The sequence below is a fragment of the Tamandua tetradactyla genome, chromosome 10, assembly GCF_023851605.1.
Source record: "Tamandua tetradactyla isolate mTamTet1 chromosome 10, mTamTet1.pri, whole genome shotgun sequence".
In the NCBI taxonomy this organism is placed as follows: Eukaryota; Metazoa; Chordata; class Mammalia; order Pilosa; family Myrmecophagidae; genus Tamandua; species Tamandua tetradactyla.
In genome coordinates this window covers 76,289,402-76,307,644 of record NC_135336.1, presented here as the reverse complement: position 1 = coordinate 76,307,644, position 18,243 = coordinate 76,289,402, and the positions used below count along the sequence as shown (strand labels likewise).

Below are 18,243 nucleotides of genomic sequence, written 5' to 3'. Positions count from 1 at the left end.
AAGTGATCATTGGCTAGGTTCTATTACTGACAAATAAAATTTAGAACACAGAGAATGGTAACTTTGAGCTTCCTTTTCATAAACTTAAATAAAAATATTTATGTCCTGCCTGGTCACTCTATCATAATAATGGAAATATAAATTTTAATAAACTGAACATAAAATCTGTAAAGGGAGATTTCATTTTATATTATAACCTAAAAATCCAAAATGTTATATAAATACTGAAGGATTTGTTGATCTACTACTGAAAATCAAAAACAATTGCTGAGTTTGACAGTTAGCCACATTTAACAGATTCAAACATGAATATGAGACATTATTTCTCAAACTAAAGCTATCATTTCACTAGCATGAGTCATAATAAAAAAAACATTTTTACCATATTCTTTAACTTCAACTCACAATGGCCGCTATTACTTGCTTTACCATAAGTATCTTTAAATTGAATGTTTTTTTATGAGTGAAAGGTGGACTTTCCTCTTTTCCATCTCACAGTAAATATCTCCAAATTGACATGTATGTCATGTCATATGCTTATGCATGCATTAAAAATGGCATGCATCAAGTAAAATAACTATTCATGACAACCATTTAGCAAAATACTTCATGTTATTATATACCATCTATAGTGAAATTCCTATTGGCATAGTAAGAAATTAATAAGGATGTAAGTCTTTCAGAGAACAATCTCCAGAAAAAGAAAAGATATGAAAGAGGCTAACATCTATAAATGAATAGAAATCCCTGTATTAGACAGGCTATTTCATTCTTCCTCTCCAGCCAATGTTGGTTGATCTAATGACAAAGCATGACTGCGTTATCCAGAATTGCATTTCATGAGACTTTCATTTCTCTATTACGAAGCTCATGCTATGTCTCCACTTTAGCATCATCACTATTAAAATAAATTGTTCCATCATATTTAGAATGGCTTAAAGTGCTTTTGCCAATTCTCTCCAGTCATTTATATACAGAGAGTAACTGACACATCTAATCAGGCCAAGAATCAAAGCTTTTTTACTGGTCAGTTATTTGATGTGAAATTATATTTGAAATGCTTTTTAAAAAGTACTTCTTAAGTATTTTAAAGAGATTAATTTTCCAAAACTTCTAGTTAATGGAGAAGTGCCAAGTAAACTGCCTGCCTTGACAAGCTTAACAATTACACTTGACAACATTTTAGTTTTGGTTGTGTGTCTATTAAAGTCCTACCCACGTCTCTTTGTATGTAACATAATGTGAAGTATTCTGTAATGTGAAAAGTCAATGCATTCTCCAAATACAGGCTATTTACCATATAATAATCTGAGATTTTGAAATTTTCCTATTCCCTGAAGAGAAAATGAGCGTAATGTTGGGGGAGGAGTGGTGAATCTACCACTGGTCACACTGGTTATCACTAAATTTGTAAAGCAGAAGAGTTAACCTTCCTCAATCTTCAATCTGAAGAGTTATTATGTCTCTGAAATTATTATTTGTCCCCCCCCCCCCATTGAGGAATTAAAAAGCATTTCAGTGCAGTTGGGAATTACTAAAATCAAAAGAGTTGTATGTATGTGGCAGTATGGAGTTTGTGTAACTTCTTTTCAGAAATTTTTGCAAAACCTTCAATCATACAATCAAGGAGAGCTGTAGCCTCAGATGAACAGCTTCCATGGGAGAATACAATTTTTCAGTCCTTCCCTCACCTATTTTCAGTAGAAAACCTGTCCTATTCCCCTTTATCTCTCTTTGTTGGTTGCAAATACCTTTCTCAACACCCTGTGTGTACTGCTTTCCTCCTTCTGGATTGATCCATCATTGACCTTGTTTGTCAATGCTTTAGTCCCTGTTCCTTTCTGCTTTCCTCTTTGTCATACAACCATCACATTCCACTTATCAGGACTCAGTCTAAAGCCTGCCTATGGCTTGGGACTGATGACAGAAATGATTCAGAATATAATCAACTTACTGGGAGAAAAGAACATACGGTGGGATGGGCTTGGGGTTAACTGGGCTGAAGTCTTGACTCTGACACTAAGTGAATGTATAGTCTTAGCAAGTAAATGGATATCTCCAGTTCTCAGATTGTCCATGTAAAACTGAAATAACGATAATGTTTACCTAATCCACAAAAATGTTTTAAAATGAATACTATTTTTTAACGTGAGAAAACCAAGTTTCAGAAATATTAACTAGCTCAGACCCACAATTTTAATCCACTAGATTTCAGCACATCTTTCTTTTACTACACTATATTCTCTTCCCTGTTGAGACAAGGTGCATGAGAATGCTTTGCAAACCCTGAGGTTTTTCAAGAGATGTCATTATTCTTGCTAAGCTGTAAGAGCTCAAAGAGGTGCAGACAATCGTGGCCCAGGAGGTTATATGAAGCAGTCCATGCCCTATTTCCTTGCAGAACAGTGTAAACTGACAGTGGCATATCCAGTGGCTGCCTCTCTCTGACCCATTGTGGACATCATAAACTTGAAATGTAGGATTCTTGTTACACCCAAATTTGGAAGATGCACATGAATGTCAGAGAATATACATAAATAAGGCAGATGACACTTAAAAGAGAATTTAGAGTGGAGAGACAGTTTCCTTCTCATAATCTGATTCCAAGCTGTTTGAGGGAAAATAATTCTAGTATTATCTGCTTTTAATAAGAGGAAAAATATTTTATCCAATTTTTTAATATTCTTCAAGTTATATTACCTTTACTTCAGATCTTATTCTTAAGTGTAGTCGTGGTATTTAGAGTAAGATAGAATTGGGATACTTGGAGTAGTTGGTGAATTTTTAAAATTTCCTTCTGAGAAACAGGAAGATAAGCATAAAATGTGTTAAGAGTTTCATAAAATTAATCTACCTGCCTACTGCGTCATGCTTGGAGATGGAAGATCTGTTCTTCATTTTTCTAATACATTTCTATTGAGCCCAGTCTCAGTGTGACTCCTGGACTGGAAACTAGATCAGTCCAGGCCTATTATTAAGCAAGAGAAGTTTTCATGTTTCTCCCTTTCCAGTAAAGTGCACCAATACACAGGAATATAATGCTTCCCCTCTCAAAAAAAAAAAAAGAGTGGGGTTGGGGAAGTAATGACAGAATTAGTGATTGCTAGATTTACTAGCCTTTCTCATAAAAGGAAGTTGGATACAGGATTTGTTCTAAGTATTCATTATTTGTTCTATAGTAGGGAGCCCTATACCTTAATCATGAAGCCTGTTTTTAAAAGATATTTGGGCAAAAAAATTCCTTGTTCAAATAATTTTAGGAAATGTTGCACAAACATAAGAATATTGAGTTTTTGAGAGGTTATTCAGCACAGAAACCTGTTTAGTTTTTTTTTCCTTACATGAGCTGAATAGTTTTCTCTTACATAAACTGCAAAACTTATCTGTCATGACTGGTATCCCAAGAAAAGCAATTTGAAATTTACTGGCATATAGTATTGCTTTCTGGAATAAATATTGGGTTGCTAATGATTTTTTACTGCTTTCCTTTTCAGCGGACTGTGGAGGACCTTTTGATCTGTGGGAGCCAAATACAACCTTTAGTTCTATGAACTTTCCGAACAAATACCCTAACCAGGCTTTCTGTGAGTCAATACTGTCAGTCATTCTAGGTCATCAGAAGCAAAGTATATATCACCACTAGTTCTCCCACTTTGCCACACCAAAATACATTATAACTTTGTCAAACATGAGTACACCTAACAAGTCTATGGGACTGTTGAATGTTAATAATGAAAACAAAAACAATAATAACATAGTTATCATTTATTTCATGCTATGCACATGCTAGTGATTAATATACATTGCTTCAATCAGTTCTCACAATAATTATTTGAGGCAGTTGCTACTATTATCATTCACAAATTAAACATTTGAATAAAATCAGTAAGGTACAATGTTAGTCCAGATACTACTCTCCTTTTTAATCCTACAATATCTACAGAATATATAGGAGTTAGTAATTCCATAAATAAAGTAAGCGGAGAGAACAAAAAGTAAAGAACCAAATGTGAAATCCACACCTTTTGTAGATATAGGTTAGAGTCAACAACACAAACAGAGTAATGAAATAAAATTTCCAGTACAGAATGAAATATGAAATCACTCACAATCAAAGTCTAGAGAGAAGAATGATTGGCTAAACCTGCGTAAGAGCTATCACTAGGAACATTCTTAACTAGAGAAGCTCATTAAAGCTGCATTAAGATTGTGTTAAAGATGTAGATTGCCTAGGACTTCCTACAAAGATTCCAGTTCAGTCCAGTTCAGGAAAACACATTCTTACCCTGGCTAGGTCACTCAACTAAATGGAGAATTTTGCCAGTGAAAGAAATGCCTCAATGGTAGTGAAAAAAAAATGTGTTATTAGAAAATGCCAATTTTTCTGCATTCAGATGACCCAGAGATAAGTATCAATTTCACAGGGAAATAGGGTCAGTATTATAGGGACATATCTGAGCAAGAAAATAAACAACTCTTAAATTACTTGTCTTATATGAGAAAACAGAGATTACCTACTGAACATTAAACACAACTTTTAAGTAGTTCATTTGTACAAAGTAATGATCTAGAAAATCCAAAAGGCAGTATAACATTAAAATAATAATTTGGAGAAACATTAATTGTATCAATTGTTCAACAAATATTTGTTGAGTACCTTTTAGCTATTTGATACTGAGGTAAGCATAGAGGTGAAAAAAAAACATAGCTCAATCTAGAGGGAAATTCAGATAAGTTGCCAAGTACTACAAGATATCCAAAGTATTGTTATAACAAAGATGATTCACAGCAGGACACTGTGAAGGGCCATAGAGAGATACTTGGCATAGTGAGATACAGAGGTAGAAGACTATGACATTTTCTTGAACCTCTAGGGACAATGTTAAGGAATGTTGAGAGGTGAAATTGAAGCTGTGAAGGAGTTTTAAATGATGTTGAGTAGTTTGGACTTTATTCTGAGAACACTGGAGAGACTTTGAATGGTTTACAGGAAAATAGTGATAAAATTAGGCTTGCATTTTAGATAATATTTCTAGCTGTAGTATCAGGGATAGATGGTAAGTGAGAGAGCCATTCACAACACCAATTGGGAAATGAGAAATGACAGTGGCTTGAACTCCCATAGTTGCAATGGGGATTGAGAAGTAAACATATTCAAGGACATGGGAGGTAGTAATGCCAGGCCTTGGTTGTGATTAGATGTGGTAGGAGAAAGAAGATCAAGGAAAATAGCAGTGTTTTCTGCTGCAAATTACTGAGTGGATGATTTTTGCTGTCATTCACTGATTAGGAAGGATAAGAAAAAGAATGAGTTTGGGAAAGAGATGACCCTGTGTTCCCTTTAGAGCATGTTGAGTTTGAGATGGCTACACCCTGGTGGAGGTATAAGTAAGTAATTGGATAAATGTGTCTACCATTTATCTATATATTTATCAAAAACTGCAGAAAATAAAGAAGTCACTATTATACAAATGGAAATATATTCCATAAGAATGGATGAGAACACTCATATGTGAGTGAAAATGGGGCTGAGTACAGAACCTAAAGGCCAAAACATTTAAAGGATCAATAAAAGAACATAGATCACTAAATTGAGACTAAGTCTAATAATTTTGTTTTGCTTTTCAAAATAAGATACCAACATACAAAGCCATGTATAAATAAATGAAAAGATTATTTAATGTAGTATTAAATTTAATTGTCCTACAAACTGCATTTTAATCACTTAATTTTCTTCTGTTTGACCATTGAAGATAAAATAATGGAATTTGAATATTAATATCTTTTTATATTCATAAATTTTATGTTGTAAAAGGCTATATTCAAGTTTACATTAAAGTATTTCCTTTTAAGTAAAATAAAACAAATTGAATTGCAGTAAATTATTTCAAATTTAATTGAAATTCGCTAATCATATTCTTTATTAAATCAATATATGTCTTCACACACACACACACACACACACACACACACAAAAAAAAAAAACAGCTCAGAATGTGGGTTTCATGAAATGGAAAAAAATCTTGAACATAACCCAAAATTCTCAAAAGAATGAAACTCTTAGGAGAAATCAATAGAAGTGTTTTCTAAACTGCCTTATGTATTACTTTTTAAGGTATTTGGAATTTGAATGCCCAAAATGGAAAGAATATACAACTTCATTTTCAAGAATTTGACTTAGAAAATATTGCAGATGTAGTTGAAATCAGAGATGGTGAAGGAGATAATTCCTTGCTCCTAGGTAAGTTCTGCAATTAGAGTACTGTGCTGAATGAAAGCTTTTGTAACTCAAGACATTGAACTGACGGAGAGACCATTTCTAAATGAAGGTAATTACTCTTTTAAAACTAGTAAAATGAAAATACAACAGGAGAGAAAGATACTGAGTTTTGTGTGCCACTTTTAATATGGGTCCATGTTTGCATTGTTGACTTCAAATAAGATTATTCTTGAGCATCTTGGCAAACCAGGATTAATATTTTTCAGTCATCAGTTTCTACCAGCTTGTATTAATTTACTACAATAAGCATTATGCCTTGGAGATTAAGAGTTTAGGACATCGTTATGCAGTTCCCATAGATTACATGTGATGCCCACAGAAACCTACTGAATCTATTTTTACTTCATTTTAAAGTCGCAAAACAAATTATTGGTTTGATTTTTAGAATGATTTTTATTTTGCATTTAATTATTACTTTGATTAGATGTATCTCTAGTACTAGCTGCTCATATATAGATTTCTAAGAATGATTTTAAAATTTACCAAAGTTGATTTTTCCCTATCATCTACTGATAATTTTTTTTAATGAACATTGGGGAAAAAATATACTCTGTTAGAGATGAGAATTTTTGTTCCTAGATCTGGAAATACATGTTAAAAATGTTTATAAACTATCACATGTATAGTAATCAATGGGAATTGATATATATATATAAAATATATAAAAGCCATATGTTATTTAACTACTAACACATTTTTAAGAAAGCAGCATATTTTTGTAAGTCACACATCAAATTATGAAGATGCTTGAAGAGTTAACTGGAATGCATGAAACAATGTGCTCCAAAACCAAGAGTGTTTTATCTAACTGTGTTTGGACTAATATCAACATTTCTTACAAAATCATAGCTGTTAACTAAGAAAATACAGTTATATTAATGCTGCAACCAGTTAACTCCAGAGAGAACTTGCTCTAGCCCATAAAGGGGCAACAGGATTATGGAGAAGATTTGCCAGCCGTATGCAATCTATCATCCCTTTTGTAGGAAATCTTTAACAAAAATAAAAAAAAATTACAGAATGCAAATTCCTGCAAGAGTATTTTGACAGCTACATATAGAACAAATAAATAATAGAAATTTCTATGGACTAGGGATAAGAAAGATCTGGAGAACTTCAAATCTTAGTTTATATATATATATATATTTATAAACATATTTTGAGTTGTCTTCTCATTTTCAAATTGTATTGTCCTTGGAATAATAATTTCAGATTCTCGTGATCTAAGAAAGCACACTTTACATTATTCCACCTCTTAATATTTCCATAAATCATTCAAAAGTAAACAAAAGTTTTGGAAGGATTTCTTCATCTATAGTTTTCAAAATTTGTGGTTTGGAAGTTCTTTTAAAGCAGTATTGCTTTCAAGAACTTTAACACAAAAACTTTTTTGAATGAATGTATTTTTTGATTAACTTAAACATTTATTGTTTAATAAAGTGTGATTCATTGTTTATAAAACTCTCAAGGCCAATGGATTAATGGGGAAAAAAATTGAAAACCATCACTTGGCTTTGTATTATTCTGTCTCTAATTAATCCATCCTTCAGATTAGGTTGATTTTATTTACCTCACAAAAATAGTAAAAAATTTGAACAAAAATTTTATGAGTGACTATAATCCCCATTATTTTATAATGGTCTTTAGATCAGGCAAATATTCATTTCTCTGAGATAACATAAGCTCTGAATAGTACTGGTATTATGCCAAGAATATTTATAAATAATTCATAATTAGAGTATAGAGCTGCAAGAACCCAAGTAGTATTGAAAATATCAATAGTGAAGTTAACTTCATAGAAGTAGTGTCCAAAATGTAAAAGAGCATGTACATTTATTTAAATGTGGCTGCTTCCTGAGCCATGTTGCATGAAGTCCTACACTGAAAAGTTTGAAACAAGATAAGAGTTATATTTCCTTTTGATACAAAGGATCGTTTCATTGCTTATCGTGTTTTCCTTTGGATCAGCTGTGTATACAGGGGCTGGTCCTGTAAAGGATGTGTTCTCTACCACCAACAGAATGACAGTGCTTTTCATCACTAATACCCAGGTGGCAAAAGGGGGTTTTAAAGCAAACTTCACTACAGGCTATCACTTGGGGATTCCAGGTAAGCACATCTGGAATAAATATTGCATTGCAATTTTTCAGAGAAACTATAGAAGTATATAGGATTTCAAAGCCAATCAAGATTTCAGTGTTTGCATTCTAAGGTGCTCATCATTCCTCTTCTTAAAGAAATTTTTCTTCCTTCCTTTACATCTGTATAATGACTACCACAAAGTTTTCAGCAGATCTACTTCCACTTCTCTAGTGTGTAAAGAATTGTAAAGAAGCTATTACCGAGGAGAGCCATGTTAAAAATGAAAAGAAGGGTGCTTGGCACTATAAGGAAGGAAGACGGTCATATTCCCTTTCCCAACACTATTTTTAAAGGGCAGCAGGGAGAGAGACATCTGAGCTTTTTGAATGCCAAAAAGGCTCCTTTTAAAAACATTATCATTAACTAATTAAGGACAACTGGTATAAAGTCATTACCCTGAATGAATTTGATGCTGATGATTGCTGGAATGCACAATCTTCTTACCCTGTATTGAATATGTTCATAACACAAAGAGCAGCAAAAACAAGATTGTTGCCAGCTTCACATAGACATATGTGTGCATGTATATTTGTGTCCACCCATATATGGATACATATACCTAGTTATAACTCCTTCCATTCAGTAGTCTACAGAGATATTTTCATAGCTTGCTGCTCCACTCAGACTTTTTTATTTTTTTATACTACTGACTCAGTGGTTCTCCTTAGATGCAAATATGTCAGGAAGGCAGAATGCATGTTACTTTCTATATATCTCTTTCTCTTCTGTATGAAGTTGTGGTCAGTTTCTCTTTTTGAATGCCATGCTTGAACGTCATGCAAGAGGTAAATCTAGATGATCCTCATCTGGACAATAATCTACTCCCAAATCCTCTGGGCAATTAGTTTTGTTTATATCCATTTCTCTACTCACAATTTACCTAGACCTTTGGCCGCAATCTAGACAGGGTTTTCTGCTTTCAACTCACAGCAAGTAAGGAAGCTGGCCTGTATCTAAAGCTTAGCTGTTTCCTGGCCCTGAATATAAGCCACTAGATTTGTTAGAATGAGGGCTAGCCCAGTCAGCTAACCTGGACTTCAGGATTTTAGTATTGGTTTTAGAAGCAGCTACTTGCCATTTACAAGCAACAACAAGATGAATCAATCAAAATAACCAATTAGCAAAGTAAAAAAGCAAAAAAATTAAGACATGAAAAATTGCATGGCAAAAAATGAAAAAGAAGAAAGGCCTTTAGATCTACAGAAAATAAGACTTTATCTTAAAATAAATTAATTACATTAAAAGAGAAAATATAGAAAATGGCATAAATAAAATGAATGACGTGAATAAAATGTATTTGCAAATTCCCCTTGGGAGACTAGGGAGAAAGGGGGAAATCCTGATATTCTCGCAAGCAGTGGGGACAACCAATTCAATCAGCTGAGCCTTCAATCTTGGGCCTCGACTCTCTGAAATTTATTCCTGCAAAGGAGAGGCTAAGCCTACTTATAATTATGCCTAAGTGTCACCCTCAGAGAGCCTCTTTTGTTGCTCAGATGTGGCCTCTCTCTCTCTAAGCCAACTTGGCAGGTTAACTCACTGCCCGCCCCTCCTCCAGGGGACATGACTCCCAGGGGCGTAAATCTCCCTGACAATGTGGGACAGAACTCCTAGGGATGAGCCAGGACCTGGCACCATTGGAATGAGAAAGCCTTCTGGACCAAAAGGGGAAGACAGAAATAAGACAAGTTAAAGTCTCAGTGGCTGAGAGATTTCAGAGTCAAGAGGCTATTTGGAGGTTATTCTTACACATTACATAGCTCTCCCTTTACAGTTTATAATATATTGGAATGGCTAAAGGAAAGTACCTGAAACTGTTAACTATGTTCCAGTAACCTTGATTGTTGAAGAAGACTGTAAAATTGTATAGCTTTTACAATGTGACTGCATGATTGTGAAAACCTTGTGTCTGATCCTCCTTTCATCCAGGGTGTGGAGAGATGAGTAAGAAAAAAAATTAGGATTAAAAATAAATAAATAATAGGGAGAGATAAAGGGTAAAAATTGGGTAGATTGAAATTCTCTGGGTCAATGATAGGGAGGGATAAGGGATATGGGAGGTATGAGTTCTTCTTTTTTCTTTTTATTTCTTTTTTTGGAGGGATGCAAATGTTCTAAAAATGATCATGTTGAAGAATGCACAACGATGTGATGATATTGTGAGCCAGTGATTGTACAATAATGTTGGACTAAATATGTGTAGATATGTAGATATTTATCAATAAAAATATTTTTTAAGGGTGTATGGTAGTTCAGTAGTTAGATTGCCCGCCTTCCATGCAGGAGACCCAGGTTCGATTTCTGGACAATGTACCCCCCCCAAAAAGATACATATTTTTTTAAAAAGAAGCAAATAGGAGGGGTGCACAGGTGATTCAGTGTTCACCTGCCATGTGGGGTAAACATTACAGATATCTGTATCTGAATTGAGTCATTTTGATTTTTTCCCTTGATGATTTTATTGCTGCTGATATTACTATAAAAATCATGTTTGCCTGACAATATTTCATCTACTATTTAAGTCCTTTTCTCTTTCTGGTATAACTGCTATTTTAAATTTTAATTTATTTAACTTAACATTTTATTTAATATGTTAATATTAGGTTTTCTGGTATTATCAATGCAACTTTTAAAATGTAGATGAGTAATGGGCATGGATGAGGAAAAATCATTTGTTTATGTTTTATACATTTAAGATAAACGTCTTAGGAAGTATGTTGTTTGATCGAGTTAATTATGTAAGCAAATGACACTAAAAATTTGCATAGGAGAAAACATGAAATTGTTTAACCTTTATTTATAATGAAGATTATGGCTCAATTTTTCTTAATTAAAATAAAATTTGGGGGGGGGGTGCGCTGGTAGTTTAGTCGTAGAATTTTCACCTGCCATTTGGGAGACCCATGTTTGATTCCCAAACCACGTAGCTCTTCCTCTCTCAAGAAAAAAAATTCAGCAAATGGTGCTGCAATAATGGGATATTCACATGGAAACAAATGAAATGTGACCTCTCTACCACACAATTTTTATGGTATCTGTTACTGAGTGGTCCTTGTTAATTGTATAAACTGCACAGATTTTGAATTTTCAGAGGCTCCTGCCAAAATGCCCAAATGTCCACAAAAATTGCTATACCAAAACATCATATTACTAATATGTAAACCAAAGAAACAAATAAAAAATGCAAGCACAATGAATAAAGAGATGAAAAATGTAAACGTGTGTAATGGAGATGCAGGAAACAATGCCAAGCTATAATGTGAAAATAATAGTTATTCTGAAAAAGAATCAACAAATTAAAACTAAAAAGTATAATAGAAAAAATATATACTGTCTTTACTTATTAAAGCGATCATCACGAAGTCTTACTGTGTTCTACAAAAACAAAATTAACAAGCATTGATCAGTATTATAACATTTCCTGCTTAAAGTTTTAAATTTCAAGACAATTTTTCCACAAGTTCCTAAGCAGAATAATTGTAATCAATTTTTCAAAATCAATTATCTTTATATTTCACTCATTTGATTGTGAGTGTTTAAAAATACTGGATTAAAAGCACTCCTAAATTGTTTAGGAGAAATTGCTTCAAAATCAATATAATCCATGTTTGAATGTAGTAGTCTTGTGCACTCAGTTCTAGAAAATCTTCATATAATATCGCAAGCAAATGCCTGTCCTGGTGGAAGGGATGACTTCCCAACTCTTCTCCAAAAATTATGTCTTGGAAAGAACTTTTGAAAGTATTATATTTTTAAAGAAACAGATGTGGACATTAAAACCAAATGAAGCAATTGAGATAAAAAAATTAATAGTTCTAGCTAATAAGGGAGTGGATGTATACATAAATCTAAGCAGTTGAAATCATCTTTGGGCATTCCACCATCTGTAAAAGCATCTCTGTAAAACGTTTATAGAGGAAGTCTTTAAATCTGTACAGTAAAGTAATATACAAACCAAAAGGGTGGAAAGAAAATAATAGGTTGTGGAAAGGAAGACCGCCAAAAATCTTTTCCATCAAAAGTGCAATTATTGGTTGTCTTAGTTTACCTGAGCTGCTTTAACAAACGACATGCAATGGGTTGTCTTAAACAAAAGGAATTTATTGGTTCAGTGGTTTTGAGACTAGAAAAAGGTCCAAAATCAAGATCTCAACAAAACTCACTTTCTCCCTGTTTCTGTGCATTCTGGTGCTGGCTACTGGCAACCCTTGGGATTTTATGTTTCCTGTCATGTGGCAATACCTGCTCTTTTCTGCTCTTTCAGTTTTTGTGCTCGCTTCCAGCTTCTGTTTTTTTATAATGCCTTCAGTTATCCAGATTAAGACCCACCCTCTATTCAGTTGTGCCACATTTTAACTAAAAATAGCATCTTCAAGATTTACAGTGGGTTTATATTCACAGGAATGAAATATTTGAACATTTGAAAAATATTATAAGCAATCTGTAATTAAATAAAGGCAAAACAACATGATCTATTGCTATCAAGATAAAGGAAATACTAGATTTATGGTGTAGGATTTGCCCTTTAATTAGATTTCAGTTACTATCATTATGTTATTTATGAAATAAATTATTTTCAAGAACCAATTCCCTTGATTGACGCTAAAATGGAAAAATCTTCCATGACTGTGACTGTTTGGTGAAAATGCTGGGAATATGATCTCACATTCCTCCTGAACTTAAAATGAATGCTGTTGTGGAGTAGAATATGGATTGATTGAGTTGCCATCAGCAAAGTCTTTTCTCAACAAAATCTTCATGCCAAAAAGACTGGAAAGAAATAGCAAAAACAGGGAGTTGGCCAGGGAAGATAATCAAGCTAGTAATGGAAAAAGAGATTGGATATAAATATGTGTTTATTGGTGCTCTATTTGGTAGTCATTTTAGAAAAGAGTATAAAAGGGAGTATCATAAATTACTTTCAAGCATTTATGTGCTTCATTTATCTTCTGAGATATTTTAGTTACACTTTCTAAGACATTCAATTAAAATGTTAAGCAATCATATAGAATATTTTGATCACCTTTCTTTGTCCTATTTTCAGCATTTCCATTTACACTGAGCTAGAGTTTATGAAATATAGTTCTATTAAGATTGGTTTTCTATGAATGTTACCTCATTTCTCATTTGTGATACTCAGAGTCTTAATTTGGAATTCAGTAGTGCTTATCAGGCAACTGTGGAAGTGGCAGCTGATTGCATTTAGGGGATTTAAAGTCCTCCCCAAATTGTGTGGCATGTGCCTTAGAGATCAATTCAGTTCCATTTAAAGCCAAGCATATATTGATTAAATGAGGCAGGACTACTGGAGACTTCATAAAAAGAGATGGGGGAACTCAATTCTTAGCAATATTTCTTTTTTACTCTGTTACCATGGGCATAAACTATCAGAAATAAGATTTCGGAAGTCCCGGAGAGTTGAATTGTTGATTTAAAGACTTCCTAACAAAACTATATTGCAAAGACTCAGAGTCTAGTTTATTCGTGTAAGGAAAAATTTGAAGGAGTTTATTTCCACTACTCCTTAGAGTTTATAATTTCAATTCAGATCAGAAATAAAAGATAGTTTTGCCCCATTCAGCATTTTTTTTCATCCAGCATCCAGTTTACAGACACAAGTTATTTTTTTCTGGATGCATAGGACACAATCCTACTAGCTTTGGCCAGAGCACAGAAATGAGCTACAATTTCAGATACTTATACATATTTCATTCAAATTTTTATTTAGAGACAAACTTGTTTCTGTTCAAATAATATGTGTTTTTGCAATTAAACATAGCCTGATTATACTAGTAAAAGAGAAAAATTATTAATAAATGTGTATCCATGGTTAAATTGAGAATTAATTTCTATATAATGGTTTAAAAAAACATAAAAAGAGCAAGAGATAATTTAAAAATAACTAGTGATAACTAGCATTCTCTAAGTGTATTAAGATAATTGGCCATGGATATATAATTAGTGCCATCAACTTTTTATAATAAATGTATATATTAAAATATAGATGTAAATAGAATGTATAAGTTCAGCTACATGCCTGGTTTTAAACCTTTCTATTTTCTAAAGAAAAAATCAAACTAGAAAGTTAAAATATAAAGTCAGTTAAAATATAAACGCCTGTCTATAGAGTATTCAGTTGCTTTTCTACATTTGTCATCTCATTAATCTATTTTAAAAATGTGTTCATGAAACAAATTAAAAATTACATTTTCAAGAAACTCCCTAATAGCATTTTTATATTGGGAGATATTTGATATACTTCTTTCATGAGATAAAGGGTTGTAGAAAATAATAACCACGTCCTTCTTAAAATATTTCCTTTTAAAGATAAGTTACGTTGGGTTAGAGAAATATTGAATTCTTCCAAAGTTTGAGATGAAGTATACAAATAGCTCTAAACACTGCTGGAAGATACACAGGGGAAAGGATTAGTTATGTTTGCCTGTTGTTTATTTGATTATTTGGAGAGAAAACTAGCACTACAAACATATGGATATAAGAATGTTAACTTAAAAATATCAGTGAAAGGACAGATTTTAAACATTACTGAGAATATTATTATTGAGCATTTGCCCTATGTATATTGGTAGGTTAAATACGTTTCATTACTTTTTTGTGTTTATTCTCATGACACACCTAAGACATAATATTTATTTCCATCTGACAATTACAGAAACTGGGGCTCAGGAAGACAATTTGTCCTAGGTCACAAAACCGAAAAATGGCTAAATTGTAATTACAAGGTCATATGATTCCAAAGCCTAACTACTAGGCAAATGAATAAATTTTACCTTCATAATTCATAGATCCAATTTTTCTTCTTCAAATCACTAGCATGACCATCAGCCCAGCTGCCCTAAATTTAAAAATGTATTTTTAGAAACTATACTTTTAGAAATTGTACTATATTGGGTCAACTGTATTACTAAGATTGATAGTGATTTTTTGTAGCATAACATTAATTTAAAATGCATTAATTTATTTAGCACATATTAAATATCTTTTGATTCCTTAATTTGTGCTAGGCATTTTGCCAAACTCTAGGCATACAAAGTTGGAAAAACATGGCATTATGGAGATTACAGCTAGTACATTGTGTATTAAATTTAATGAATGTCTGGATTCAATGATAGTTTAAGTAGTAAAAGCTTTATTTTTCTCCGCTGACTTCATTTTATATCCTCCTTCTTGCCTCTAGGTATTTTAGGATGGTCTCTTTGCTTTCTAGTTACCTGAAATATTACTTAATTGGGTAACTTAATTGGGTAACTAAGAGCTACATTTGAATACTAAAACATACAGCTAAGTACAACATCAACACTTGAATATCATCTAGTTCAAAGCCTCTTTTATCCTAAGCTCAGGCACAAAACTTTGTCCAATAGCCTAAAGTGGAGAAAGGTAGAAATATTGGCTTTTACTCATTTTCTACTTCCTTTCCCTCCTGTTATCCCATAGCACCCTTGTAGGAAGAGAGTAGGGCAGGAAAAATCTATCAGCACTGTAGTTTTCTTTTGTCTAACCCTGGCTCCTGACCAAAGGTAGCTCTTTTGTAGAATACAGTTGGGGGTTCTTTGCAGTTCACCACACCCTCCACCCGCACCCCATCCAAATATTGCACTGTAGGTATGGGTAATACACTTATACACCTCCAGGATAATCTCATAACTCTGTTCACCTCTTAATCTTTAAATTCTATCCTTCTACTCCTTTGTGCTATAGCCCCCTTTCCCTGACAGATAGTTATATGCTGGTTATCTCCCCACTGTCCACATGACCAAAAGGAAACATATGCATTTCACACATAACATGGAAGAAATCCTGGTTGTTTCCACTGTCACCCTCTATTGTATCCATAACTAACGGCATGGGAAATACCAACGAGCTTCCTGACTTCTGAATTCATTAGGGAAGAAGTGAGCATCAATTTTTATTTACACAGGTTTCTTCCCACAAATCTTAGTAGACTAAAGTCACTATTTCCCATGAACTATTTCACTGTACTCAGTTTACTATGGTATTTTTCAAACAGTGGGTCATGAAATCAACTTATTGGGTGTTGACCAGAACTCTCTATTATGGAATGGAGTGGAATGGAATGGCATAGAATACTAGACCAACTTGGGGTAAATTTTGATTTAACTATACACACCCACTTGCATACATTGGTGTGTGTCTTGGAGTTTTTATTTTAAAATCTATTTCTTACTATGGTCACAGCTGGAAAAAAACGCTGAAAGCCTCTCACTAGTCATATAGACACACCAGTCCTTGTGATTGTGAAATGTAATGATCTTTCAGCTAGGAGAACAAGATGTTGGCCTTCCTTCTTTCAAACAACCCAATATGAATTGGTACTCTTGGGATATCCCTCACTTGGCTTACTGGCTGGCACCACCAGGCCTTCCCCATATGATAACACCACCCCCACCCCCACTCAAGGACTCTATTTAAAAGGCTAAATTCTCAAATTCCATTACATTTGGTACATTTGATCATCATAAACTGAGAAAGTCTCCAAGTAGATTATTATAATTTGTTTTTTTAAAAAACATATAGCTTGAAGTGTGTGTTCTCAAAAGCATGATTAATATTACCTATAGTTTTCAAAATATAGGTATTGCTTCTCCTTATTTCTGTCAAGTGCTTTTGCTTCCCTGTTATGATGTCTACCTGCCATTTTGGGGATGAGATATTAAGCCTTTTCATACCTTATGACCCTACCACCATATCCATTATCAGGTGATTCAAATTCTTTGTGACCCTCAAGAGAATTTCTAGAATCCTTCCAGAATGATAGTCCTTCTTAAGCCATAATCAGAAAACACCTTGAGGGAAGCAAACCTCTCTCTCCCAGTGAGAGAAGGGCTTTCTCAAGACAAAAACCTTTATGACCACAGTTTGAGGGAACAGCATCACCCATTCAATGAAAATTTCCAGTAAGCCTCTTTTTTGAGCAACTTATTCTTTGCAAAGAGCCACCACCTGCTTCCATGTTTACCCAATTCTTCCTGGTTCAGTCAAATTTATTTTCCTTCTGTTTCTTCCTGTTTTAAGCACATTCCAAAACTACCACCCTGCTTTGCTTGTTTGGAGCTCCATTCCCAAATCACTATTTCAGTTTCAATTTTCTTTGTGACTACTCTTTGCCCTCTGACCAAACCATCCAGTGCATGGTTTCTAATCCCAGCCAATTTTTGACCCACCAGATGGCAACTTCCAAATTTCAATATAGTAAAGTTTGGAGGTATCATCTGGATGGTGAGAGCAGTTGACCTCTCTTGAAGCTATATTTGCTTAAATAGGTTAATTTGGAAGAGGAATGTGCTGAAGGGGGGAGGGGTGATCCCATATTTCTCACCCATCCTAGGTAATGGTCCCAGGCCCTGATGCGAAGGACAAGCATGAGGCTACCTCACGCTTTTCTCAAGCTATATCTCTGGCTTTTATATTAATATTTCTAAGGAATTCTGGGCAAATGTGTGCATTGTCTTGTTCAATATAAAGCTTGCACCACCATATGCTGTGACAAAGGGTTGGTTTTGAAAGGGGTATAAATGGGATAGGTACTCCAGAACCTATTTGTAATTATCCTATTCAATAAATATTCTTTCCACACAGAGCCCTGCAAGGAAGAACATTTTCAGTGTGAAAATGGAGAATGTGTTCCACTGGTGAACCTCTGTGACAGTCGTCCACATTGTAAGGATGGCTCTGATGAAGCGCATTGTGGTATGTCTTGATTTTAAGGAAAAAAAAAGTTTTATCATCTTAACCTATGCATTTTTAGTCTGGAAATGTGAAAAGGAGAAAATGAGTGT

At 33.7% G+C, this 18,243-nt stretch overlaps 1 protein-coding gene across 7 annotated transcripts in view; it reads left to right on the top strand.

The window, feature by feature from the left end:
• The window catches only part of TMPRSS15 (transmembrane serine protease 15), a 170,477-nt gene that overhangs the window by 101,281 nt on the left and 50,953 nt on the right, over nt 1–18,243 (top strand). For all 7 annotated transcript variants that reach the window (XR_013158614.1, XR_013158615.1, XM_077118756.1 and 4 more), the window contains 4 exons: nt 3,495–3,584; nt 6,116–6,241; nt 8,249–8,389; nt 18,044–18,154. Coding sequence is in view for 5 of the 7 variants with exons in the window: in XM_077118756.1 (XP_076974871.1) it covers nt 3,495–3,584; nt 6,116–6,241; nt 8,249–8,389; nt 18,044–18,154 (468 nt within the window). In the remaining 2 variants the exon portion in view is untranslated. The remainder of the gene's footprint in view (nt 1–3,494; nt 3,585–6,115; nt 6,242–8,248; nt 8,390–18,043; nt 18,155–18,243) is intronic.